Source organism: Micromys minutus (assembly GCF_963924665.1).
Source record: "Micromys minutus genome assembly, chromosome: 24".
Lineage (NCBI taxonomy): Eukaryota > Metazoa > Chordata > Mammalia > Rodentia > Muridae > Micromys > Micromys minutus.
Genome location: NC_137959.1, coordinates 4095524 through 4123200, shown reverse-complemented (window position 1 = coordinate 4123200; position 27677 = coordinate 4095524). Strand labels below are relative to the sequence as shown.

The following is a 27677-nucleotide window of genomic DNA, read 5'->3' as shown; positions in this document are numbered from 1 at the left end:
TGTGCCCTCTTTGGGGATCCTCACAGTGAACAGCAGGGTGCTGTCTGACCCCCTCACAGCCCTCTAATTTGGACAAGGTCATGAGTACTATGCAAGGTTGATATGAGTATCAGCCGAAATAATTAGGCAAGTTCATCCAGTACAGTGCCTTGCACACAGTGCTACCAAACGATGCATGTGTGTCTGCTCAAGTGCACCTCACATCTGTCCTATCAGCACAGCTACCCCTCTCTACTCTCTGGGTACTGCTGGGGCTCTTCCTCTCTGGCTGTCCATCCTGCTCAGCCGACTCACACGGCATCTTCAGGGGTAAAGCTCTGACCACAGGTCCAGACTCCACCAGATGGACAAGCACAGACTTTCCGTGCTTGAGGCTGAATTCCTGCTGTTTTCTAATCCCTTTTCTTCCACTAAGTCCCCCTCTTCTGCGTCCCTCCCCTCTGGCTGCTGGTCCCCACTCTCTCCTGCATACACATCCCCTGTCCAGTGTGATGACTATTCTTGGTTGTCAGTCTGACATGAACTACAAGTCAGAAATGGAAGCCATACCTGTGAGATCTTTTTCTCTCTTTGGTTTGAAGTGGGTAAATCTGGACTTTTGAGGTAGGAAGACACACCTTTGCTCTGGGCCACACTTTCTGCTAGAAGCCTATTTAAGGACATGAAAGAAGGAAGCTTTTGCTCTTTGCTTGTCTGCCAGCAAGTTCACTCCTTCACTGGCACTAGAACGCACTTCTCTGAGATGTGCTGTGGGCTGAAGACCAGCTGAGACATCCAGACTCGTGGACTGCACACCTTCTGGGTTCCTGGGCTTTCTGCTCATAGGCAGCCATTGCTGAGTTCCAGGCTCCAGCCGTAAGTCATTCTAGTAAATTCCCATACGTAGTCACCCTGTAAGCTCTGAGAGAAGCCTGACTGATCACTCGGCATTTCCCATGAGGTCTGTGTCCACTGTTGCTGATCTTTGTGTGGATCAAAGCCTCTCATTGATCTTCCCAGGTCTCCATGGTGTATCCTAGCCAACAGTGTCCAAAGAAACCATTCAAACTTGAAAGTTCATCTTCATTACCAGTCCATCCAGAACCTTCCAGTGGCTTCCCTTCTCATCTGGACAAAAAGGGAAGTCCTCACAGAGACCAGTGAGGCCAAGTCTGGCTGTCATTGGAGGGTCTTGGCATAGCAGTTTTAACCTCGTCTGCTTTCCTTCTTTCCCATCCCAATTATGTTTGCTGATGAACAGCGTGTGCCTGCCTCCCATGGCCCTCACTGTGGCTGTGTCCTGGCCCTGGACACCGTGTGTCTCCTCCTTCCCTTGGGTGCTTGGGTCAACGTGACCTTTGAGTGAGAAACCTTTGGCAGCACCCCCCTGTACTCTGCTGTCCTGATGCTATGGAAGGGCTGTTAGCGTATCCTCACTGGAATGGAAGCTGGATGAGGGCCAGCACTTTTTACTGTTGTTCAAGGCTGAACCCCGGGCTCAGAGAGGGCTCACAATAGAGGCGCTCACGTGCATGTGCTTGTGCATGTGTGTGCACGGCTGTGTGTGTGTTTGTATGTACATGGCTGTGTGCCTGTGTGAGATATGTCTGTTCACCAGCTACCACGGCCTCTTTACCATTACAGACTTTTCCTTTGGTTCTCAAGTTGCTTCTGTCACGGGGTTTATCAAAGCAATAGAAAAGAAACTGGTGCAGCTGCCAGAACTGCCCCAGCACCCAGTTACAAGTGGGTTAGTCCACCCAGCTTTTTAAGGCAGGTTCTGGACATCAGACTTAGGTCTTCATGCTTACGTAGCAAGCTGCTGACTATGCTGTCTTAGTCCTCTTTGGCGAGCATCCCATAAAGTACACCTGCAGGCAGGACCTGTAAAGTCCCTGCTTCAGTGGCTTCAAGTGGCCCAACTATCTTCTCACTTGTGTCTAATTTTCTATCCCCTTCTATCCTGTTTCGTAGGAGGCCTACTAAGTGCCCTGCAGCTTAAGCACTGGGCATCTGACTGCCCATCCTATTCCTGTGGATGGGCTGTAGCTGGGGCTGGCTAGGGGATGTGTAGAGTGACAGTTTGAGGATTTTGTTTTCTTTAATAAAAACTATAGAACTATTCTAAGAATGTAGTTTCGCTTTAATCCCAGGTGTGGGGACATGGGGTTGCTTTGGGCTGGCCTCAGCAGCTGACTATGATTTGCCTTGTGCTCTAGCTGATGTGTGTTTTTGTCAGCTACAGATACTTTCTGTCATTTTGTGACATTTGAAACTCTGGGGACTTTCCAGAGAGTATATAAATGCTGAGGCCCTGATAGGCAGGATGGGGTGGGTGGTTGCTGGTTGTTTATGGGAGTTGGTTGCTGTTTATTAGTAGTTGTGCTTAAAGAAAAAAAAAGAAATTAGATTTAGAGATCTCTCTCTCTCCCCTCTGTCCTTTCTCTCCTATCTAGAGATAGGGGGTGAAACCAGGGGGATAAAGGGTGGGAAAAGGAAGAACCCACAAGGTAAGAAAGACCGGCTACAAGCAAAGTAGAAAGAAGAAATTCAATTATTCGATTTAAGGATCCCCCTCCCCCATCAGTCTGTCTCTCTTCCTTTGCCTCACCCCCTCTGTCTCCCTCTCTCCCTCCCCTCCTTTTATGCTTTCCTGTTTCCTATTTAGCAATAGGGGTGAAACGGGGGTGGGGGGGGGGTAAAGGAAGAGCCACAAAGTTGCAAAGGCTGAAGGCAGGCTACAGATGTGTGTGCCCTTTGCCCACTAGCTGCACGTTCACTTTCTCTGCTGAGAAGCAAGCGCTGGCTGTCACTAAACACAGTGTCTGCCTCAATTAAGGGAATGTCAGGGAAGAGACAAGACGAAATAACTGGAGATGTAGCTCTGAAAGGAGGCTGGTCCTCACCTGTCTGTTTGCAAGTTGAGACAGAGCTGTAACTTAGAGACAGTCTCCTGGGTGAGATCCTGCACTTACGTCTAACGGGTAAGCAGGGCTGTTGTGTGGTGCACATTTTAGTTTCGCTGGAGGCAAACTTTCTCAATGTTAATAATCACGATAAACAAAGCCTCGGTAACGCATTGTAAAGGGTTGGGAAGGGCAGCATGTGGGGTGACAAGCAGTCTTCCTCCCGTTCTTACGGAAGGTCCCTTTCAGAGAGATAAGGTGGGCGGGCAGCTGCTCACTGCCGATGAGTACAATCCACCTCTGTCGGTGACTATGAAAATAAGAGCTTATAACACGAGGAGCGGATATCAAATAGCAATAAGGACCGTCTCTCCCCTTCCTTCCTTCCTTCCTTCCTTCCTTCCTTCCTTCCTTTCGTCAGTCTTTCCTTCCTTCCTTTGGTTTCATTTTTCCATTGGAACCAATGAATTGAATTAGGGTTAGTTATGGGAGAAGGATGAGGGCTCACCGAGGGACAGGGACATCTCAGCAGAGGCGTCACTGAGAGAGTCTCTCCCTTTCCCAGGGAAGTGTGAGGCCTTATGAGCCACCCAACCCATCTGACGAAATGGCCTTAATCTTAATTTTAAAGAAGCCTTTGACTGTTCTGTTTTGACTCTTTCATTAATTAGGCTATATGAACTTTGGTACTTCTGCTTTGGGGCAAGACAACTTGAACTTTTCAGCTGAGACCATTTAAAAAACACCATATTTTATGGACAAAAATCCCCTTGCCAGGCTAAACCTCACTTGCCAAAATTAGCCAGTAACACATCTGAAAATCATATTTCTGTCTGTATCTCTCTGTGGGCACTGCTACCTGCAGGGCCAATGGGGGCAAAGCAACTTCCTTCACAGGAAAAGTTGTATTTAACTTTTTTTTGAACAACTGGTGTAAACTGAATAGAAAACAATCATCCTCAGTATCTCCACGTGAGTGGGGATCTATCTTAACCCAACAAAATGTTTTATTTCAGCCCAACAATAGAAAATAGTATTTAATCTAGGGTAGCACTGTACAATCAGTTGGTGGCCTGGCCACTGAGCTAAAGGTGACAACTGCAAGCAGGAACCTGCTGTGGTAAAAGATCATCTGAAGCGCCCCGGCAGGTTACTGAGTCAAAGATGCCCCCAGAGGACTTTAAGACTCAGCATGAGAAGACAGACCCTGGCTGTAAACCCTGGAACCCTAGTTCTGTCCTTCCCCATTCTCCACAGCCTGCAGAGCTGACAGCCACAGTTCCCACTGCTACAGGCAGAGCAGACTGGCCACAATCTGCAGCTCAGGCAGGCATAGACCCTCCCGCGTCCCCAAACCAGGTGTGGAACAAGCTCTGGCACTGTCAATGGCTTCCAGTGCAGGCTGTGGGACCTGCCAGATTCTTAAGGCAGGCAGGCAGGGTTTCTAAAGTTTTAGGCTGTCCACAGGGATCAATGATAGCCCACTTATGATCATTATCATGTAACGTAGCAAGGTAGTAATTGCACCAATCTGACCCTCTTTCTGAATCCGTTATGCTAATTAGTAAGGTTTCTATTTGCCAGATAGCCAGATAACTACAGTATCTGCTGCCACTGCTTCTCTGTATGTCCTTCCTGATGCAACAGGACCTGCACTGCAGTGAAGATCTGCCCTCAGAGGAGCTGGAGCTGGAGCCACAGCTGACATGCACATGTCATCTTGACTGAGAAGCAGCCTGCACAGTAGTATTTTACAGTAAGTCACTTCTTGTCACCATACTTAGCACATGGCTTCCTTAGTAAGTACCCAATTAATATAGGCAGTTGTTTTATTACTCCTATTGAAAGCATGTTCAATAGATCAATGAAAGGTATAGAAACAATTAAAAGCAAAGATGAATAAAATAATATGAAAGAACATTTTTATATCAATTCAAGAATCACTCGATGTCACTTTTTTTAAAGGTCAGAAGTTTCAGAAGTTCAGTGGGAGACACCCCAAACCAGAGGCTTCCCAGTCAGCAGTGGGAGGGACAGAGCCTTCTGAGTGGCTTTCCAACTGTAGGCCTTTGATGGTCACTGGGACAGCAAACAGGTGGAACATGGGCACCAGGGTGCGGGTTAGCTCAGCAAGTATCTGGCAAGAGGCTCAGGCCACGGAACTTGCAAACAAGCTTCCTGACCTTAAATTTCATACTTGGGACACAGAACCCTGGGTTTTCCTAAGTTCACAATAATCTAGCTACACCAAAAGTGACATCAAATCTAGTGTAAAATCCCACAAAACTCTGAGAAATATACTTTGTTAGGGAAACTACGCCCTCTCCCCTTCACAAAACAAAACAAAACAAACCAGGCACATGACATCCTGCCCTTACTTTTCTTTAGCATGGTGATAAAAATCTTCTGGGTCCCAGAATTCAGTGGCATCTACAAGGCACTGTTACATGGAATAACCACCACACCGCCTGGCCTTTAAGACTGTAACTGGACAGACTGCAGACGGGTGTGTCTGCGGCTCTCCTGCAGAGATTCCACGTCCTGTGTTTACTCTGGATCTCCTCCCTTCCCTAACAGCCTGCTGCCAGAAGGCATGGTGGGTGAAGCTGGCAAGGATGGACTGCCAACTGCGCTCCCTCCTGAAAGGGAAGGCTGCTTGGTCCAGACCGTGTGGGAGGCTAGAGAGGCAGCTCAGCAGTTATGAGCGCTCGCAGATCAAGCACAGGCAGCCGAGCCGGGATCCTGGAACCCACATTAGCTGGGCTGTCAGTGCAACTCCAGCTTCACGGGGCACTACCGGCTTCTGTAGGTGCCTGTAAACGTGTATGCATGCACTTACACAGACTTACATGTGGAAACATATGCACACATAAAAAGAAGGCCCACTTGAAAATAGTATATTTTCCACTATAATAAAGAAAAATAAAAGACTAGTGTCAGATTTTAACTGGGTCACATGGAAATAATGGTTTTTTAAGAAAGAATAATTAGAAATTTTAAGTATTCTGAAAAATGTATTATGAGGAGAGTGTATTCATAACTTTCTTGATAAACAATTAATAAACAATTTAAATCCACACCATGGTCTTCTACGTACAATGCCCAGGACCAGCGTCTGTGAATTATGTGACCTGAGCTAAGTTCAGTAATGCTCTCTTTTGTCAATTGCAAAGTGAGCTAGTCCTTACAGACTTGCTAATCACCGTAGCTGCTCAGGTACCCAGGGTTCAATAACTGCTTCAAAAAGTGATGCCCAGTTCTGTGGCCGTTAACATAATCCTCATGTTTCAACAGAATCAGAGTCAGGCTTTGGGGTGAAGAGACTTGCCGATCTGCAAAGTTTTGTTATTTTGACTTCTGTATTAAGAGAGAGATCAGACTGTTCACAGTTTCAGTTCTAGTTGAAGTTCATTCTTCACCATCTTGAAAAGCTTCCGATTAAACTTGAATAAAAGATTGCTTTGTGATTTTATTTCTCTTAAGCATTCTTAATGTGACAATGTGAGGATTAGAAAAAAACCTCTGTGTGCTGGAATGCACAGGGGTGTGTGTTGGGGGGCAGTGCTGGCATGGCATTGAGCACCAAGTAAGAGCAACCTGTGACCTCTGTCCTGACAGCCAGCTCTGGGGCTCCCAGGGTGGGGGGACAGTGGAGGTCTCCTGTTCTCACCTCACCACAGGGGCACTGGATTCCAGTCAGCTTTCTGTGGCTTCTGGGGACTCAAACCCAGGTCTTCAAGCGTGTATGGCATGGGCTTTATTGAGGGATCTCCCCAGCCCTGGGGGTGCTTGTTAACCTCTTCAGGCAGCAGCTGCAGCTGCAACAGTGAGACACCATTCCTTTGAAGAACTCTCCTCCAGACACCGGAGAGAAAGATTTATTCGACAGAGGGAAGCACCAGAAACAGAGCCACGGAAACGTAAAAGTACAGAGTACTTTCTCACTGTGGCAATGGTTTCCCAGCTGCACGGTCTATTCCAGCTCTTGCTGAGAGCCGGAACTGGAGCTCAGCACGGGGAGCAGGGGTCTAGTGTAGAATCGGCCTGGGTTCCCCACCCTCTCTTGAGTCCTAAAGGCTTCCGTCTTTTAGCTTCCAGCTATTAGCTTCCTACTGCTGCTGAGCAGGGGCCGCAGACTCACGTAATAGAGTGGACAGCATGAGGAGCTGCCTGCGTTTGCCTTTCTGTACACGTGTCTACACACGGCATTTATAATCCATTGATAATGAAACAATTTCCATTTTAAACAGAGCACATTCCGTTCAGGAATGCTTTTACAAATAAGAAAAAACCGGGACTATCACTATTCACTACCAATAGCTAATCCGGTCTGAGATGATACCAGTTTATTTTACTATTTAAATTATAAACTGTTAAGATACATAGGACTTAAGGACCTCAAACATCCAGACCCACTCTCTTCCTAAGTGTAGCTAGAAACGTTTGGACACATGTAGAAACTCTAGAACAGCCAAGAGAAAGATAAATAGAAGTAAAGTGCCAACTCCAGAGGCTATCTGGGGTGGAATCTCTTTCTCGGTGAAATCGACTGACTGCGCTGGGCTGTGCCCAGCTTGAGCTCCTCGTCCATCCCTGCTATGAAAAACATCTTCTCAGTTCTACCAGCATCAGCATCACACCGGAGGATAACCGGTGAGAGCTCCCCGCTTCTACGGCAACCCACGGCAAGGGCTGCCGTCTGGAAATTGCGTGCGACCCCAGTTGGCGCTGGAGGAGCATGGCAAACAAGCCTGTGGCGTTGTTTCTGATGAAGCCCAGTGATAGCTCCTTCAGGCTTCCTTCCGCTGAGAACCAACTCCAGGGAACCGCATCGTGTCAGGCTTTCCAGATGGATTATGTGAGGCCATAGCTCAATGTCATTTCCAATAGGAAGCCTCATAATTAAAGGTCAAATAGTCACTTCATCTGCAATCAATCAATAGAAAAAGTACTAATACGGAGAACTAATCAATCAATGGCAAATGCGCTAATAAAAGCAATGAATCAAAGATAGCACGTGTGTAGATGTGAGTACATGGGAGAGACCAAGGCAGGGCGAGGTGAGAACAATAAAATAAAGCAAAGGTGAGTGTGCGCACGGAGGGGACTGGGGCTCATCCGAGCTGCACATGTCACACGGGCACCACGGGGCCTGCACGGGTTACGCTTAAGTAAGAGCCGGGTAGAATCATAAATTGTCATTTCTAGGTTTCCCTTAGTACATTTTACTTGAGCTGTGTGTGTGCATGTGTGTATGTGTGTGAATGTAAAATCACTGGAAGAAATATGATGACAGCGTTTGACACAGGAAAAGCTGTACTTCCAAAGTGCCAAACAGCTATATTATAATTTGTTGTAGTTCATCTTTGTGTGTAAAAACAAACAAAAAAATTTCTGGGTGATGTTATGTGAAATTTCCTTCCACTTTCTGAAATGTGACCTCCCCCCCACTGGATGTGATGTTCTCCCAAAACAAAACATTTCCATCTGGACAATGACTGGCCTGCAGCTCAGGTCAATGCAGACACATTCTCTGCTACCCCTAGGACATCAGGACAGCAGAAGGCCTGTGACCATGGGCAGAGCAAACTTACTGGGTTTTCCAAGTCGACTCTAGCAGTCAGCCCTGGTGTATGTGGAAATAAGGGTGCTTCATCTGAGATACAGAAAAGCAATGAACCGAGGAGACCAGAGCAAGCTGAGCAGGAGCAAGGACTGGCAGAATCCATGAACGGGAGCAGAAGTCTCTCGCCTCAGACCTCAGGAGGCTGAGGCCAGGCCAGGGATTTAGAGCTTTTAGTTCTCAGAGATCTTAGTAAAATGCAGCTGAGGACTTACACTGTGTGGTCACCGGGTACCACAGTGTCTTACCATCAGTGTGTGCTCACAGCTACCATGGCATGTCACAATACTGTGTTATCCCTGGTTGGCACAATCTCACCATCACCGGAAGAGTCAAGTATATACTTCTTTACAAGCAAACAGAAACCCATGCTCACCCAATCCTTTTAGCAAAACAACTCATTCCTGCAAATCAGCTTTCAGAAGGCATAAAGGGCAGAGTATGACTCTGGAAGGAAAAAATGACTCTGGATTTGCTTATAAAAATAGAAATACCAAGTATGGTGACACAGGCCTTTAATCCCAGCACTCAGGAGGCAGATCTCGGTGAGTCTGAAGCCAGCCTGGCCTTCAGAGTGAGTTCTAGAACAGCCAGGAATATATAGCAAAAGCCTGTCTTGAAAAACCAAAAAGAAAAAAACCAACACACCTGCCCCCCAATCACCCCAGGGGAAACTTCCTGCAGAAGCTTCAACTAGCTTGTGTGCTCAAAAGAGGGTCCGAGGGGACAGAAATCATCATCCACTTTGGTTTTTCAGTTCATAGCAAGTCCCAAGAAGGCTCAGGGTTAATCACCCACTACAGACAGACCAGGATGCACACAAGACAGCCATGGTAAATATATGTTCTATCTAAGAAGGGGCCTCATCTGAGCCCCTCTGACCTCCTGACCTTTGGGTACATCTCTTGGTTTTTATAAGCACAACATGCCCGCTATGGCATCTATACTCGGGTAGAGAGGCTTTCTTTAAGCTGTTCCCGGAAATCTATGACACGGTCATGCAATCGGAACCCCAGCATAACATTTAAACTAAAGACAGTAATAGGAATACCAGCACTATTTTATGGAGGCCACTGGGCACTGAGCAGCAGGACCAGCTGAGAGATGAACTCAGTCTCTACAAACCTCCGCGGAGCGCAGTGACTGTCCACATTCTGGCAGGGACTCTGCTGAGTGCTCAGCCAGGTTTGCAAGTTTTACAGTAATATTGAGAGTAGATATTAACCCATTTTACAGACACAAAGTTCGGGGACGTTAGTGCCAATCATCAGGGTGGGAATGCAGATTCCAAAACGCTTTCCTTCGGTCTGGTGACGTTAGAGACTTCAGATCAGAGGTAGGAATTACTCCTTAAAGAATGTGTCTCATATTGAAATTACTTTCCAAACTTTGAAAAGACCCCACCAGAGAGCTTTATTTACAATTTGTAAAAAACATAAAGTCTATCCAATTTTTGGTTGACGAAGAAATGTTTATAATATGAGCAAATTCAAAGCAACATTATGGCTCCTCATTCTCTCAAATGAGCCACATTCCAAATGCACAGGGACTTTTAATTTGAGTTTTTAAGCAATACCCCAACAACTCATGGAGTTCACAAATGATGGCATTTTCCAGTAGAGATTATGTTATGAGTTTTAAAGACCAAGAACACAGGGTCTAGATGTCACTGGGATAATGCATTAAATTGGACAAATAAAGACATTAGCACTTTTCTTCTTAATGTTTTCCTTTAAATAAATACTACTTCCTTTTTATTAGTTTCAATCCAGTTGAGTCATGATAGCTAACCTGCTGTTGTAGAAAACAATATAATATTAAAAAATGAATTTCAAACTAACATCAGTCACCAAACTACAGTAATAACATTTACTATCGCCATCTTGATATGAGCTACCAGAAAAAAAGTGTTTCTCAGGTACAACTCTAGAGCCATCCAAAGAAAGGTTTCGCCAAATGCGTTTTCAGAAACAGGCCTCCGAGGCCCCATCCAACTTAGGTTAACATTTTGCCAGGATCACTTTTCAGGAGATGGAGAACATGCTTACAAATTAAGCTAAATCCTGTGTTATTAATCTGGCCCTGAGAAATTGGTTTGATCTAATAACAGACTCCAGCGCCATGGTTCTCTGCCTTTGGCTGCTGCTCTTGGTCTGAATGAATGGACAGTCCTGTCCACTGAACTTGAAAGTTTCTGAATTTCACAATTATTTAGGTTAGTAGGTAGTTTTAACTTGGTGAGTCACTTACCCAAGGTGAGGGACTTGTGTGTAGAACAGAAGATGATTGCCACTGTGTCTGCTGGTGTGAACCCCGAGTTATTCCTGGGGGGAGATGGGGAGGAGTTTGAAAAATACTCATATGAAAAGCCAATCAGATCCTATATGTTCACATCAGCATCCTGCTGGTCACCCTGGTGACAGAGGCTAATGTGGACCAAAATTCATAGCCTTGTCTCAATTTCTATTTAGAGACTCGAAGTTGAATCGAAGTTCCGAAACCCAGTTATAAAGGTTTAGAAAGTCACAAGCCAAATCAGGAACAACAATAATGATAATAATAGTAAAACAACAATAAAATATTCCCTCTAAGAAGCTCTTGGTTCCTATAGACGGTATAATTCCTGTAGTCTACCTATTTTGTGCTCAGAACAGAATAAGAGTTAGCTTACCAAAAATGCTTCAGAAGTTGACTACATACAGATAAACTGAGCTTGTCCCCAAAGCCTGTGTCCATCCATTGTTTAAAGGGTTCTAATGAAGAAATCTACATTTCCCTTAGTAACTTCATCTGCCCATTTATAACTTTTGACGGTAGAAAAATCTTAATCCTTATTTAGAAAAACCCCTAAGTGGATCCTACATTCTGCTTTGAATACTCCCTGGACAAAAGGTTTTAGAGGCCTCTGAGGGAGGGGTTAGAGGCCTCTCTTACCTCACTCAAGAACAGCAAGAGAATATGCAAATAGTCCTGGTCTCCTCAGTAGGTGGGATTAGGGGGTGGGGCGAGGTTTGCAGGCCCATGGCTCTCTGGACATCAGCTGAGGCCTGGTGTCTCCCTGGACTGAGGTGCCCACAGATGGGCAGCACTGGAGTGCAGCAGGCGACCCCTGTCTCACATGGGACTCTATGTCTGCGCTGTGATTTTCCTCTTGTTCCCTAAACATCATGCTGCATAACTGACATTTTCATCCCTTTATTCCTGTGGTGAGCCCAACAGGGAGGGACTCTCAGGAAACACCTGTGCTATGGCAGAACAGTGAGGGGAGGGAGAGGCGGACAGGGAGATTGGTCACAGAAGAGAAGGCTATCCTGTCCCTGCAGCGGGTAGCCTGTATCAGTGGAGCACACAGACCCTCCCAGGAGGTCAGGGATGGCAAACCCATAGTCCACTGGAGCTGGATACACAATTGGCAAAGAGTAGACTCTTCATGTTGGCTCATATTTAGCAAGTGGAAACACTATAGCAACACGATCAGACTTGTTCCTGAGAAGTAGCCACCCAAACAGAACCAGCTAAGACTGAAGAGGGTGGCCATACTGGGGAGTCAGAAGGAGTGCTGGAAGAGCAGGGCATGGTCACATGGAGTCTGAGTGACCAGAAGGTCCACTGCTACTCTCCAGGGAGTGCTCCTTCCCAAGAGCTGTCAAGCTTGGGCTTTGGGGATGAGCACACTTGATCTCAAACCCACTGGACAATGTCATTAGCCTCTGTGCAGATAAGTGAAAATGTGCACTGAGAGTTTACACATGTAAGTGCTTGTGACATCTTTATTATCATAACTACTATCTGTAGGAGGAAGACATTACAAGACATCGGAAGCGCTGAGCATTCTAGATGGAGAGGCACACCGAGTCATGAGTAGGAACAGATGGAAGAAGTAGCCATTGGGGGTGGAGGGTCAAGGAGTTGATGCTATGTGAGGTTAGTTGTTAAATGGACCATGGGTGGGGGAAGGGTGAAGGGCAGGAGGAAAGAAGAGAGAGGGCAGAGAGAGATATGAATATGAAAAAAACCCAAAACTGATCAATCTAGGCCTCCTAACAGTCTTAAGAGGACCAGACAAAGGATAAATGGAGTTTCTTAAGTTTTTTTTTTTTTTTTTTTTGTAGCTGGAATCAAAGTAGAAAAATATGGAAAACACAGGAGCAACTCAGGTCAGGGTAGACTTGCACTCACCAGAGTGCAATGGGGTAATGTGACAGACTGAAGAAGAGGCTTCCCTCCAGGAGGGATGAACACCTGTGGAGGTCCCCACAGACACTCACGAGCTGTCAATCACTGGGGTGTGTTTTCACATCCAGCAGGGTCCAGTACGGAGATAAAGCTAGGCTGGTCTCCACAGCAGGAGGGGGCAGGGCTCCAGTGTGGACTGTAGGCCAGGTACTCACAGCAGACACCCAGGCAGTCCTTCACGGAGGGTGAGCACAGCACCGAGCATCACGAGCACTTTTCCGTGCACTCTGTGTCCAGTGTGTGTTTTCAGGACAGCCATAGGAGATGGCATTTCTGTCCTGCTTCTGAAGAGGGGCCAGAAGTCCAGCACGCCCAAAGTCACAAAGAAAGAAGAAGCCTGCCCCAAATTCTGGGGACAATTCATCTCAGAAACCAAAACCCACTTCAGAATCTAATGGATGGGAGCAAGCAGTTTCTGGGACCATAGCCCACCCTTGTCTACACCTTGGAGAGGGTGGACAGCATCAGGACACAAGAGCACAGCACACAGCAAGTCAGAGTCCCACCCACTGCAGAGAATCAGTGAGCCTTGTGCTCCTCTCTGGCGGTGAGCATCTGTGTGTAAACTCCAGCGGGTCCGGTTCCTTCTCATTTTTAACCCCGCCCGCCATACCTCTCTTTAATATTGATTTTCTTTTTATCCTCCTTTTATCATTTCTTTTGATCACTTTGTCTCCCCCCGAGGTGCTTCTTCTTTTCCTTTCCTTCCCAACTGGTTTCTTAAGAATTCTCTCTAACAAAGCTTTCCATCAGCCGTTGCCACGTAATATTTATTTTGTCTTCCTCTGTACCCACAGAGGAAGGCATGTCAGGTTTCTCTAGCAGAAACACAGAATGTGGGGCAGAAAAGGCCCACAGAGAGAGACAGGGAGATCTGTCTAATGTGCTGCAGGGAACATTCCTGTGAGGCACCCTTTGTTAGCCTTTTGTCTTGTCTGTTAACAAGGCCCGGGCACCTCACTGGTCACAAGCTGTGTGGCACTAAACAAGCTTTCCAGAACTCTGGGTGTGGGCACTCACTCCAAATGCTCACAGCTGTGACAGTAACACTAAACTGGCTCCCTTCTCACTGCAGCTGCTCCTCTCAGGACTGTGGTGACAGCCATGTACAGACTTCCTACTTACTTCATCGCTCAGTGACTACTAACGCATCCTTCATACGGTTGAAACATTATTGCGTTCTTTTACTAAAGCATTTCAATATCTAAACAAAACAGAACAACAGAACTGAACAGTCTTCCAAAGCTGTAGAAGTTTCGAGTACTTGCCCTATATGGCTGACCTGAGGCTGAAGGGTTAAGTCTCATTTCCTAGTGACTGTGGCAGAGAAAGGACACCTGGGCTTCAGCAGTCAGAAGAGCCACCTCCCTCTTGCCAGTAATTTTCGATGTGACAAGCTATCTTGATGACAAAGGTCCTAGTGTGCCTTATGTCTACGGAGTACCTTCTTTCCACCGGGTCTGCAAGGTGAGGAGGAGGCTGTGAACTCTAGGTGTTCTTATGAGATACACTCTCTCTGTTGTGCAAGTACACTGGAGTCTAGTGTTGGGCTTTCGGACCTAGCACTACTCTGCACACAGACGAATGGGGGTGTGTAGAATACTCACTTCCAGTGGTTTAAGTGCTCTTTGGCATAGTGACACTCCAGCCTAAGAAACCCTGATTAGAGAGGCAAGGGGTGACAAGGAAGCGCAAAGTTCCAACTAGGTCCCTCTTCCTACCAATGCATTGGTACTGCATGCGGCGGGAACAAGTGAAGGATTTGCACAAGGACACGGGTTTCCTCTCAGGCCGTGAGAGGAGTTTCAATGAAGGACTATCTAGAGTATGCTGACCTACGAGTATGTCTGGGGGGGGGTGACTTGTCTACGTTAATTGAGGCAGGAAGACCTGCCCACTGTGGGTGGCACTATTCTCTTGGCAGGAGGTTCTGGACTGTGAGTAAAGAACACTATCTGAGCACTAGCATTCGTACTCTAATACACTGCTCTCCGCTCTGGACGGTGGGTGGAAGGTCACCGGTGGCTTCCTGACATTTTTGACTGTGGGTGTCATGTGAACAGTGGCTTCCTGACTTCTTATAGTGCTAGACCTGGAACCCTGAGCCACATAAGGCCAGTCTCACTTGTGTTGCTCTGGCTAGGGTGTTTAACCCAGCAACAGAAAATGAAACTAGGATGGTTGTCAAGGAAATGCTCAGTCAATAAGGGGATATCTACAAAGTATGTCATCTGACAAGACGGCTAGCTTTGAAAACCACAAGCAACAGTACACACATTTTTCTCTATGACTTAATTGCTGTAGGATTTATTCTTACTTCATAAATCATAAGCTCAAATTTAGAAAAATGCTCCAAATTATAGCAATCAATTCTTTTTTTTTTAATTGACTCTAAACAACCAGCTAAACTAAATGCTCCAAAACCCAAGAACTGAGTGTGAGGCCCCAACATAGCCTCTCCCAAATATGGCAGAATGCCAAGCCTCACGTGAGCCCAGGGGCCTGGAAACCTGATCCAGTGCACCTCTTTACAACCAGTGCCTGTCTGAGCCTTGACTGTCCACCACATCCTGCTTTGTATGTGTGCTCACATGCATCATTGCTGGTTCCCACAGGAGAGCTATTGTGGTGACTGTCTCTCCCGCGCAGCCGACTCCTCCATTCTTTGACAGTGCCGTCTGACCACAGGCTGGCTGAGTGTGGCCCTCAGAGATCACATATTTACTCCGTAAAGTCCTGCAGGACTACAATCATTTCTTTTTTTGAGACATGCATGATGACATCTTTCTCATTTCCCAGGCTTAAGTAATCTATACTGAGTGAATCCCACCAGTGGAAGAAGTGGCATTGAGTGTGGGTCTCTAAGAACAGGAGAGATGAGCTAGGCATCATATTTGCAGTCCTAGCATTGGGAAGCTGAGGCTGGAGAACTGCCATGAGTGAGGCCACCATGGGCTACAGAGTGAAACTTCTTAAAACACACACACATACATACATACACACTTGCACACACACACACACACACACACATGGGGGGGTGATGTAAGAGCTGTTGAGTGATACAGGTGTTGTCTTTGGTCACAAAGGGAAGCTATGGTTGCCTGCACAAGATCAAGCCAATAAGATGGTCCAAGCTGGCAAACCCTACTGCTAATTAGGCTCAGTGGGCTACAGAAACCCAAAAGGAGAAGGCATGAAAGGGGAGGACATGGCCGACCCACTGTTTATGTGATGAAAGTTAAAAGCATATGACAGTCTATTCAAACACAGGGGACGAGGACGTTTCCGGGAAAGACTGACTGCATGTGAAATCTTGCTACGGCAGCCGTGCTCGATAGGTGCACAGTAAGGTAAGGAAAATGATGGCGTGCCGACACAAAAGAACGCTTGCACAGAAGCTTGGGGGCTGCGCAAGCTCATGAGGGAGATGAGACCTGGGCCCAGCACAGCCCCTTCGTGACGCCTGCAGTTTGAGAGGGCAGCACAGAGAAAGTGGTCAGCGAGAGTCGGAAATGCAGGACAGCAGCCACAGACAGACGCCAACGGGACATACAAACCACTTACCGTGTGGAGAAGACGAAAGTCAGAAGCATGAAGCTCAGCTGAATGGAGACTACTGAGGAAAAGACAGAACAAGGGTGCGTGAGTGGGGACGGCACCACGGGAGGCTCCTGCAGCCTGCTGAGCTCTCCCTGACCCCCCTCCCCGGCTGAATTTAAACACAACTTAGAGGACAGCATACACTGCTAAACCAACAGAGGCACCAGGAAGACCGAGAACCTCTCTGACCTTAGATTTAACAATCTCATTTGTTCAATTTAAAAGGACTGGCTTACACCAGGAGCTGAACAGCACACACCCTGAAACAACTCATCTCAATGATAAGAGAAGATTTGGCATTATAGTAGTAATAAAAGTAATGCTTAGCATTACAGAGTGACTAGAATACAAAGAATTTTTTTTAAAGCTTTAGTAGTTACTGACATTTATAGTAAGTATGTTACTCCTGAAAAGCAAAGAACCATTTCTTTATAAAACTTCACTGAAACTACAATGAAAACTTCACATATTGTCCAATGCAGCTGAATTATTGTAAATACACAATAACATCATATGTCACAAGTCCTTTTGAAATCATGAGAGATCAGACCGAGGGCTGGAGAGATGGCTCAGTGGTTAAGGCTGCTCTTTCAGAGGTTCTGAGTTCAATTCCCAGCAACCACATGGTGGCTCACAACCATCTGCAATGGAATCCGATTCCTCGAAATACAGCAACATTGTACTTACTGTGTGTTTCTAAATACAGCAACAGTGTACTTACATAAAACAAATAAATAAATCTTAAAAAAGAGAGAGACCAGATTGAGTTTAACTTAATTTGATGACTTGCTGAATTGTGACACAGATGGGGATGAATGTAACACGTTACAGTTTCTCCTCTAGCACTACTGTAGATCAGAAAGTGCATCCGAAACATGAAGACAGATTAAGATTCAAATGTAGGTCTGATGTCTTTCTAAAGAACATACAGATAAAGTCAAGTCAGCCAGTCAACATAAGATTAGCTAAGCAGAGAGCATGGAGTTGCTTCCCAATGCTGTAGAGGAGGCCGGGTGGCAGCCAGGTGTCCTGCCTTGTGACTTACTTATCAGCAGTATGAAGATGAGGCTGAGTTTGTCCAGGTCGATGTTTGGGTTGGAGAAAGTGTCACAGAAGGTGGTGTAAATGATCATGAGAAGCACGCTGCTGCTGACCACGCCGAAAGGCGGCTTCTTCCGCTCCAGCCAGTCCTTGATGTATCTTCGGACGATCTGAAACACAGAGATCAACAGGTCGTCTCTTCGCTCAGATGCAGAAGTGGAATTGGGCATCACAAAGCGATTGTGACAGCGTAAAGACAGAATGGGAAGAGAATAATTTGGATGATGGCCACAGTGGATTTCAAAGCTTCCCTGCCTTTCCATTCCTCTTCTGGGGAATTCAGTATTTGTGGTGCAACTTCCACTGGGCGTCCATAATGAGAGTGAATTTTCAAGCACGTTCAAATCCATCCTTAATCATGCCAAATGCTCTTTGCTAGCTGTCACGGAGAGATGCCCATTAAGCCTCCCCCAAGTTTATGTCCTCTGCTATCGTAATGGATGTGTATAATTATCACAGTCCCCTTTGCCTCAACAGACAATTCCAAGTGCGACTTTGGGAATCTTAAAAATCTGACATCTTCAAGAATTTCAAGACAGTAGATAATCGAAAGTGATCCATGGAACATATTAATATTTAAAACACTAGCAATGCACCAGAAGTTTTTAATTAAATTATAACTCATGCTTGAAAAGCAAAAGTGCATGTGTTGTGGGAGTTTAAATAATTCACATCTGAATATCTAGAGGTTTTTTGTGAATCCAAAGACAAATGCCATTTGTATGCTTTTAGAATTCTAAGATTAATACTTAAAAATGAATAAACCTGTCCTAACTTTTCTACAAAAGGACTTGTGAAATAAAAGTTCCAATGTAGTACCTTCTGATTTTAAGACCAAATGAGCTATTTAAAATCAGGACAGCCTGATGCTGGTGACGCTGTCCGCTTGGGCATGCACACCAGCCACTGGGCTCCAACCATCTGTACACTTTTGAAGGAAGTGGTAAGTGTCATTATAAGGGTAACGGTGGGGAAATATTAAGTTTCGATTCACTCACTGTCCTGCATAATTGAATGTGAAACTTCACAACAGGCTGAGTTACCGGGATCCATTAGTAGGAATGAGGCCAGGGAACCTCTGTAGGTGAAAGCATTCTCTACTGGTAACCACCGGCCATCAAGGCTGAATTTGTAATGGAGCATGGCCTTAAGAGTATGAGAAACAAAGAGTAAAGTTCTCTCCTAGCCATGGATGTGTTTTCTGTACTTTCAAGAGTCAAATTCACTCTGAATATGGCAAATAAAAATTCAAGAAATAAACAGTGCACAAACTGTGAATAAATTTCATTACAGCTTATTATTGCAATGATATGTTATGGCTGTAGTTAACCTTTTACTGAGCTAACTTACAAATTAAACCTCATTATATGTACATGCATATGTGCATCTATATGTATTTGTGTGTGCTCAGTTCCATCCATGGTTTCAGGCTGCTTCCAGAGGCTGTCCCCATGGCAATAACAAGGGACACCACACTCTCAGTCAAACCTCTTGGAGAATGACCTTGGCTCAATGAGTGAGTAAACTACCCCCTGTCCCTAGGTAAGAGTCTCGTAGAAAGGTGATCACTTGGTACTGGTGCAGGGACACAACTTCAAAGTTGTGTGCAGCAAGAATGAGGGGGCAAGAATTGTAGACTGACTGCCGATGGTTAGGATTTTCTAAAAAGAAGATCTTATATTAAAGCAATAATTGTCTCACTAAAATACTGATATGGAAGGAGAGTTCTATTTATTTTATTTATTGGTGTTCATTTCTTAGAGCTGAAAATGCTCTGTGTAGAGATCAGAGCAGGTCTGTTGCTCAGGGTCATGGAGGGATGCATGGAACAGGATTCTAGATAACAGTGTGCAAGGCACCTTGGATGACATGAAGACCCTTGAAGACCCTTCAAACATGACATGGAAGGCTACCAAGGCACTGCATTCAGGTCATTTCCTAATATGTTATATTAAAAATATTCTCTTCCAAATTTAACAGTCCAGCTGCTTTAAAGACAAACAGAAATAAATGACATCGGTGGCAACATTTACTCCTTTTTCTTTTCATTTGTTTTGTTTTGTGTTTCTGAGACAGGGTTTCTCTGCGTAGCCCTGGCTGTCCTGGACCTACCTCTGTAGGCCAGGCTGGCTTTGAACTCACAGATATCCACCTGCCTCTACCTTCTGAGTGCTGGGACCAAAGGTATGCATCACCACCACCCAATGGAACACTCACTCCTGCTCTAGTATAGAATAGTTAAGACATACAGTCCCCTCTTTGATCCCAATTCCCCAAGTAAGCATGTCCATCTCTCTCTACCACACATCCACCTGAGAAGACAAACGAATGGGGTAGAGCGTGGAAGCCAAAGCCACCTTAAAGCTAAAGCAAATCTCCCATCATCAATCAACATTATGAGCAGTAATTTGATTTAGTTAACCTAATAGTCTCTTCAAAACTTCATTACAAGGCACTCGGTCTTGTGGTGACATAGGATGCTTTCAATATGGGAAGGGACAAGGGCCCCTGAGTCAGAATCCTCTTAGCCTAAACAGCCAAGGGTCAATGCCAGACACTTAATCTTGATGAGATCAAGTACAAGTTGGGACTTGGATGAGCCCACAAGGGTGGTTACAACCATAGAGGAACACTGCCAGGAGATTTCCAGGCCCACTATGGTATCTGGCCTTATCGCCTCAGTCAAGCATCTACATCTTTCTATCTCCACAGAGATCTTGCTTTACATTCAGTTCTCAGAGCGGCCATTTTTGCACTGTGCAGTTGGAAAGGCAATCTGGGTGAAGAGTAGCTGATGTACCACCCAGATGCTGTCTGGCCACGCCTCCAGAAACATCGTTCGTCCTGCAGTCCAGCAGCTTTGTCAGAGTCACGCCACGTCTCTAAAAACCCTCTAGACTCAGCGCATCCTGAGACCGGGCCTAACAGAATTCCCAGGAACAAAGACAAATCAGTCTGAGGTGGGAAGAGGAGTCCAGGTGACATGGCCAGGCAGATCTCTGCTTAGAACTCATCCTAACTTCATTTGTCCTCAGTGCTCAGAGAAACTTAGGCATTAAAAATTAACTGATGAATCCTCATTAACTTGCTCACTTTTCCCAGTAGAGCAGGAAAAAACGTCTCCCCCAGGAAGGCTTTCCTTTTATTGTCTCATCCTTAATATTTTGATTTTCGTTATTTTAAGTTAGATAGCAGGCTAGGATGCAGGGAAATTAACTCGACTTTATTTCCAACGAGCCGTGTTCATGTTGGCCACAGCGCGACTTCTGTTAGAAACAGGAGAGGTGGCCCAGCCTAGGTGAAGAGTGTCCACAGTCCAGATGGCTGTGAAGGTCAACAGTCATCATTTCCGCTTTCTTATCTTTTCCATCAATGTAGTTCCCTACTTTTTCTTTCTACTCTGTCTTACATTCATAAATTGTGTTTGTGATGGATAATTCTTCATGTTAAGCTTGAGTTTTACATTTTATTTTTCTTCATGGTGGTCTCAGGTTCTTGGGTGTTCCCTCTATTGCAATGATTCGCATATTCTCATAAAGAGGTTTGAATTTTATTAACTTCCTGTTGAATGGATGTTGTCAGACTGGTGGTGTTAAAGCCAATGTTTATAACACTTTTCTCTTAAAATTGTTTATTAAATATTGATTAGGTTTAAAATAATATTAGTATGCTTTGAAAAACCATATAAATAAATCATAAATTGGAAACATCCATCAGCGATAACCCATCTAAGAGTGAAAATAAGCATCAGCTGGGGAAACTGATTCCTGTTACTTCACTCCATTCCCAGAGCGGTGCTGCAGACATCTTCCTGGGAACACAGGTGACACAGAGGCAGAGAGCCCAGACAGCCTGCATAAAGACATGGAGCTAGTCACATGGCGAGGAAGGACATGTGCTCCATTTGCTGAGAGAACCCAGTACCAGGTCAATGCACAGACTGACCCTGGATCCTGGTTCTGCTCCTTCCTTAGGCATCCTGGGTAATCCTTAGCTTCCCTGCTGCTCATCTGCCCAAGTAACTGACTGAGCTGTAGGCACAGCCTGTGACTGATTCTCACTCTCAGTTCTGCTTCTGGGTTGGTGACATTCTCACTGTTGACAGCACATCACATCCCATAGGACACACACACACACACACACACACAGTGTGAAGCAAAAGAAAGGCAGAAGACACCAGATCCAATTGAACTTCATTTGTGCAAATGCAGGAGAACTAAGAACACTGCACTCAGCTAAGGGAGCGGTCTCTCAACATGAACAGCCAGCTTCAAGCTGCAACACATCACCAGTGGAAAGGCCTGATGGTAACAGTCAGACACGGGCTTCACTCTTCACTCAGAGAGAGACGAGGTGGGCTGTGCTGTGCTACTTCGAAAACTAACCAGGGTGATAGAAAATATGGAAGGTGATAGGAACTCAGGTTCATTAATGTTTATTCATAAATCATTCTTAAATACGGTGCATGAAGGAGGTGTCTGCTGCACGCACTGAGAGCTCTGCTGGTCAGGAAGGAAGGGAACCGTCAGAGTGTACAGGCAGAACTAGAAGACCACGCAAGCCTGGCAGATACGCAGGCAAGGCTGGGGACTTCAACCGGAAGCAGGTATTCCTTGGAGAAAATACAGAAGTGAAACCCACTAGCAGGAGCAGAGTCCACACTTGAACTCTGTTCACATACTAACCCTTTTCTTCACCAGTTCATTCTGCTTAAGAAATAATGACAGATCTTACTTTCAAAGATTCACATAACAAATTGTAGAGATGTTCGTGTTCTTAATTTGGCCCTTTCTGCCAAGTACTGGTTTCTTCTGGATACATATCCACCACTCCTACAAGGCCCTCAAAGATCACACAGTACAGTTTAGGCGAGTCAATGGGCTGAATAGCAGCATAGATAAACTAGATAGACAGGTCAGATAAACTAGGCAGACAGGTCATATAGACTAGGCAGACAGGTCAGATAAACTAGGCAGACAGGCCTATCTTTGGGGAGCTTACATTCTAGCTGGGAGCTGAATGAAAACAAACAACCCAGCAAGAAGCAAGAAATGAAATGTATTAGGAGACATTTAAATGAGGTAGCTTGATTGTGTCTAGAGGCAGCCAGTGGAGGAAGCTGCAGGAGGGTCTCTAGGGAGGTGGGAAGCGGATGGGGTAAAGGCCCCAGTGTCAGGTAGGGGTGGGGCTGCAAGGGAAGTACAGGATCTAAGACAGAGGGTAGGAGAGACAATGGAGAGATAAAGAAACCTCCCATGAAGTGGGGTCGTGCAGAGGTTTCAGGTGACATTTTGAATTTGTTGCCATGGATTTAAAGCATGAGGAGGATTATGTGATCTCTGCACTGTGCGGATTGCTCTGTGGGGGTTTGTGAAGTAAGTGGAGCTGGACTGGGGTGAGAACGTGAAGGATGAAGCTCCTGATGTGTCTGAGATCTGGGCAGCTCAGTTGTACACACAGACCAGGTAGGTGGCCAGGCGCAAATGGGACTGGGCTTTTGTGAAGGTTCCTAAAGAAGGGGGGGGGGGGGGCGGGCTAAGGCTGCAGGTCTGTTTGCAGTGTAGAGAGGAAGAGAGAGCAGGCCGATGGCAGGCCCTGGAAGAATCACTGTATGTATGCACAGATGAGGTAAGCTGGTGCCTGAGGACTGAGATGTTCCAGACTGGTCCTCACACACACGAGCCTGCTGTTTGTCTGAAAGCTCAGCTCTATGTACCCATGGGTTTATAAACTAAAAGTATTTGAAAGAAAACGAATCGCACCTGTACAGACTTACTTTCCTTACTACTTTAAACCATTTACACAACATGAGCTGTATTGACTAGCCTTTATAAATAATCTGTAGAGGGTGTATATACGCCGTGCACAAACACTGTGCAATTTTAGACTTGAAAACCTCTGGGTTTTGTTTGTAGGGACTCTGAGATGAATCCCCTTAGAACCTGAGGGACAACTGTACTCAAGTTGGTTTTCACAATTTCATTGTAGGTGACTGTCAGGAAAGAAAAAGTCATTGCTATCTAGTAGCTACTACATGCACACCTAAAAGCTTAATCCTGAACCAACAGCAGTCTAGGACAAATGAGGGTAAGTTCAAAGCTCTCTCTGTCAGTCTTTTTGTATAGCTTAAACACCTGTGACTGACATTGGAGCAAATAAAGACAGAAGCACTGAACGAAACCCTCAGGAAGGACTCGCCTCTGCTTCCAGCTCATGAGAGAGGACCGTCTCTAATAAACATGTGCTGAGCCCACTAAGGGTCAACTGAGTGTCGGCCAGGGCAGCGAGGACAGGCCACTCCACGTCGGAGGCTGCAGGAACGGAATGAGCTGCTTCCTGAACGACAGAGGCAGAGGGTGTGTGTGACATGCCCAGGCTCACTCAAGAGAACTCAAGAGGACACCGTGTGACAGAGGAGGGGCCTGTAAGAAGGAGCGGGGTACAGAGGTGCCGGGCAGAGGCAGGGTGAGCTAAACTGTGAGGTTAAAGAAACTGTGGGCCGAGGAGGTGACAACAGGGAGCACAGAGGTCATCTTAGAAGAGGAGCACTGTGAGCTCTCACGGTCAGGGGACCTGGGAGGACATTCAGGACAGAGAAACAGGTTCAGGAGGGGTGGCAGTTTAGACAACAGGTGACTGGGTGTGCTGCCCTCTTTCATACTGAATGGCGCTGCAGATGCCAGTTGGGATGGACTGTGAGAGAGAAAGCGTAGCATTTAGTGACTTCCTGGATAAACAGTTAAAGATCTAAGAGGTGGAGGCAAGGTTGACCCATCAGTGCGGTGCTGGTGATTACCTAGTCTTAAGGGTAGAGGATACGAGAGAGGGACAGGTAGGTGGAATTGTGCAGGTTCTCTAATCACAGAAAGCTGCCAGAGGTTCCTAAGAAGATGAAATAAAAACCTACCCAACCTGGGTCTGTACTCGTCAACACCAGATGGGTCCCAGTGCTGAACCTGGGGAGAAGGCACAGGGCCCCATCCTAATCTACCCAGAAGCTATCTCTAGTTGACAACTGCTCACAGGGGAAAGGAAGTTTCCTCCAGTGAAGTCTCACTGGGCATACAAGCCACACTTCAGGGAAGTCCCATGCCTAGCTGTGGACGGCCAACCTAGAAGTATTTCTGGAGATGTTTTGTCTCTAATGTTTTGTCTGGGAATTGTTTTAACCTTATGTGCCTTTTGCATATCTAGTGTGGTTTCCTATTTTGTGTTTTGTGTATGTGTGCATGTGCATGTCTATATGTGTATGCATGTGTATGTGTGTCTATGTGTACACATGTGCATGTCTATATGTGTATGCATGTGTATGTGTGTCTATGTGTACACATGTGCATGTGCATGTATTTCTCATTCCCTTTTCCTTTTTGTTTGCTTTCCTGTTTGTTTTGAATCGGCCTGTTTGGCTGTGGAGCTGCTGAATGGAGTGGGAGGAAGGATCTGGGAGACGCAGGAGAAAACCTGTAACACACCGTTCGATAACACTTATTTTCAATTAAAAAAAAACTATTCATAGAACTTTTTCACACCTTTACTATTTTATAATTTACTAAATGTTTTACTCTTGAGCACACAAAGCATGAGCAATCTAACAACCCAATATTGTCTCTGGGTAAATATTCTTTATATAAATGCTGATAATACTTTATATATTTAAGGACTGAATTATGTGAGTATGCATGTTTTTGTCCATGTGCTAACCAAGTATTTATTGTTAGTATAGATTTTCCACGACCCACTAAGAGAAGTACTATGTATTCCGAGTTATTATGGAAAGGTGGGCAGCACACTGATGCTGTTCACCGTGGATAGTGGCGGGCAGAGGGTGCTTCTGCCTCAACACGACAGGAGTACACCTCACGGACACCGAGTCTTGCTTTCTTGTCACTGATCCATCCTGCACTTACTGGATGAGCACCTGTAGCCTGGAACCACAACAGGAAATAAAATGACATGGCTCCTGAACTCATGGCGCGTGCCATGCAGTCAAGAAGCATACAGAGTAAACACACGTCACGAGAAGGGCCGAGACACGATTGGACGGGACAGTAAGTAGTGAAAGGGGGAGCCCCACACGGTTCAGATGAGAGGCAAGTCAAGAGTCAGCTGAGCCATAAGCTGGGTGGGGGTCGGCAGAAGAACATCTGAAGGAATGAACAGAAACTCAGAAAGGTCCGGGTGAGCCAGGGCTGAGGCTACGGAGGCAGCAGGGGACAGGTTTATCCAAAATCCTAATTATGTGATTGACATGGGAGGTATTTTTCAGCTGTTATTTTGTATTTAGTTAAGCCATAATCTTTGATTGCTTTTAAATCACCTCAATTATGATAAATTTAGCCTATTTTCTAAGTGCAAAATTAATTCTGAAAATGTCTGTGTAGTGAATGCTGAGGTGGTCTGTAGGGACCCGCTGTTGGTTTGCCACTTCTAGCCTGGGTGCGAGTGAGGCTAGCCGGGAATGACTGTGTTCCTGCCCAAACACTGGACCACTCGGAGCGGTCGGACCAGCCTGCAGCTCGGCATTAGAGCAGAAGTCCCTGGTGGGAAGCCAGCCTCCCCACCTTGCTTCCTTCACGCCATATTCATCTTTACATTACCTGTCTCAGAATCCTCCGCCCACAGAACCCCACTGAAGACAGTGCTAAGCACTATCTGCATGGACATCATTGTACGGACCACATTTGAGAGGGTTGCGTCCTATCTGGTATACACAGGCAATCTGCTGCTGCTGATGACAATGACTGACTGAAGCTGTAAAGACTGTGTCAGACTATACTGCAAGAACTCTACACCCATCAATATTTCACAACAATACTTTGAGGTACTGTAATTATAATATTTAATAAATTGTGACTGGCAGCTAGGGAGATTAAAATGACTTGCCCAGGGTCATCCAGTAAATGAAAGGTAGAAATGAATTTAGGGTGGAGTTGCTCTTGCTGTCTGTGAATCTGAGGCATCCTTGCAGACTATTTCTCTAAGACCTACCACATTCATTCCTACATTAACCTCTCGTTCCCACGATGGTGGCCTCCCACGACTTAAACTCACCAACAAATAAAGAAGACCCCCATTTTACGTATGCATGCTTATAAATGAGTTATATAGCAATGTCATAGGAAGCTGCTATACAAGGGTCCTTGTTGTTCAAGAAGAACGGATGATTCTATAATCCAATCTTTTGGGAATTCTTGTGTAGAAAACCAAGGGCAAAGTGGTTTAATGTTGTTAACTGTAAGTTCAAAGCTGAAAATGTTGAAAGCGTGTATTTTCAGTCTTCTCTCATTTTCTTCCCTCATGTGCTCTGACCTTATGTAAGAATTCCCAGTGTGACCTTTCTAGAAAAGAACAGCTAGACAAGCTTACCTGTCCGATAACAAGAGGAACCACCACCGTCATAAAGAGCTGAGAGAAAATTGATGTAAAAGGCACGGAAGAGGATGAGCCAAGCTGCAAAACAGAAGAGCAGGAGTCAGGCTGCTGTGTAGCAGCGAAGGCGGCAAAAGACGAGTTTCATTCCCACAAATTCCTTTCACATGCACCAAAGACTTCGGCAGTAATCAACCATGAGAAAGTAAAGTTACCTCTGATTTTTAAAATTTAACATAAATGCATTATTAAGTATTTTAACATATAATTTTATGGTAAAATTAAGATTAAGGAAAAACTGAAGTTACACAATCATCTTGAATTACTTTTCACTAGCACTCTTGGATGGCAGAGTTGTTTTATATATACCACGGTATGTCACCTAGAGTCATACATTAAGTGAATATTTCATCCATTTGTAGGTTCCCAGAATAATAAACAAACATGTCTCATTCTCTTATCTGGACAACATTTTCACTGATGTAAATAAACTATGTTCTAACTTTTCTTAAGTCAAATAGAATCTTAGATCCTTTATAATTCATTGTTATACAAGTTCTAGCAAATGAGAGAAACTGTAAACATTATTTTCTTTTTGTATCTGTCTGTGTTTGGTATGCATGTGCATGTCAGAAGACAACCTCAGACACTGGCCTTGCTCTCCACTTAGTCTGAGATAGGGCTTCCTGTTCACTGCTATGAACATCAGGCTAGCTGGCCTGCAAGCTATGGGCAATTCTGTCTCAGCCTCGTCTCTCATGTTAGGAGAGCTAGGATTATAGACATGCACTTCTGTGTTCAGCCTTATGAGAGTTCTGGGGATTTGAACTCATCCTCAAATGCTTGTGCGGCAAGCTATTTAC

General features: G+C 45.5%; 1 protein-coding gene across 1 annotated transcript in view; it reads right to left on the bottom strand.

Moving 5' to 3' along the window:
• Positions 1–27677, bottom strand: part of SLC10A7 (solute carrier family 10 member 7) — a 208354-nt gene that overhangs the window by 15230 nt on the left and 165447 nt on the right. Inside the window, exons 7-10 of the mRNA XM_080936785.1 lie at positions 26812–26895; positions 17390–17555; positions 16309–16360; positions 10759–10832 (exon numbers count right to left, since the gene is read on the bottom strand). Coding sequence (XP_080792911.1) covers positions 10759–10832; positions 16309–16360; positions 17390–17555; positions 26812–26895 — 376 coding nt within the window. The remainder of the gene's footprint in view (positions 1–10758; positions 10833–16308; positions 16361–17389; positions 17556–26811; positions 26896–27677) is intronic.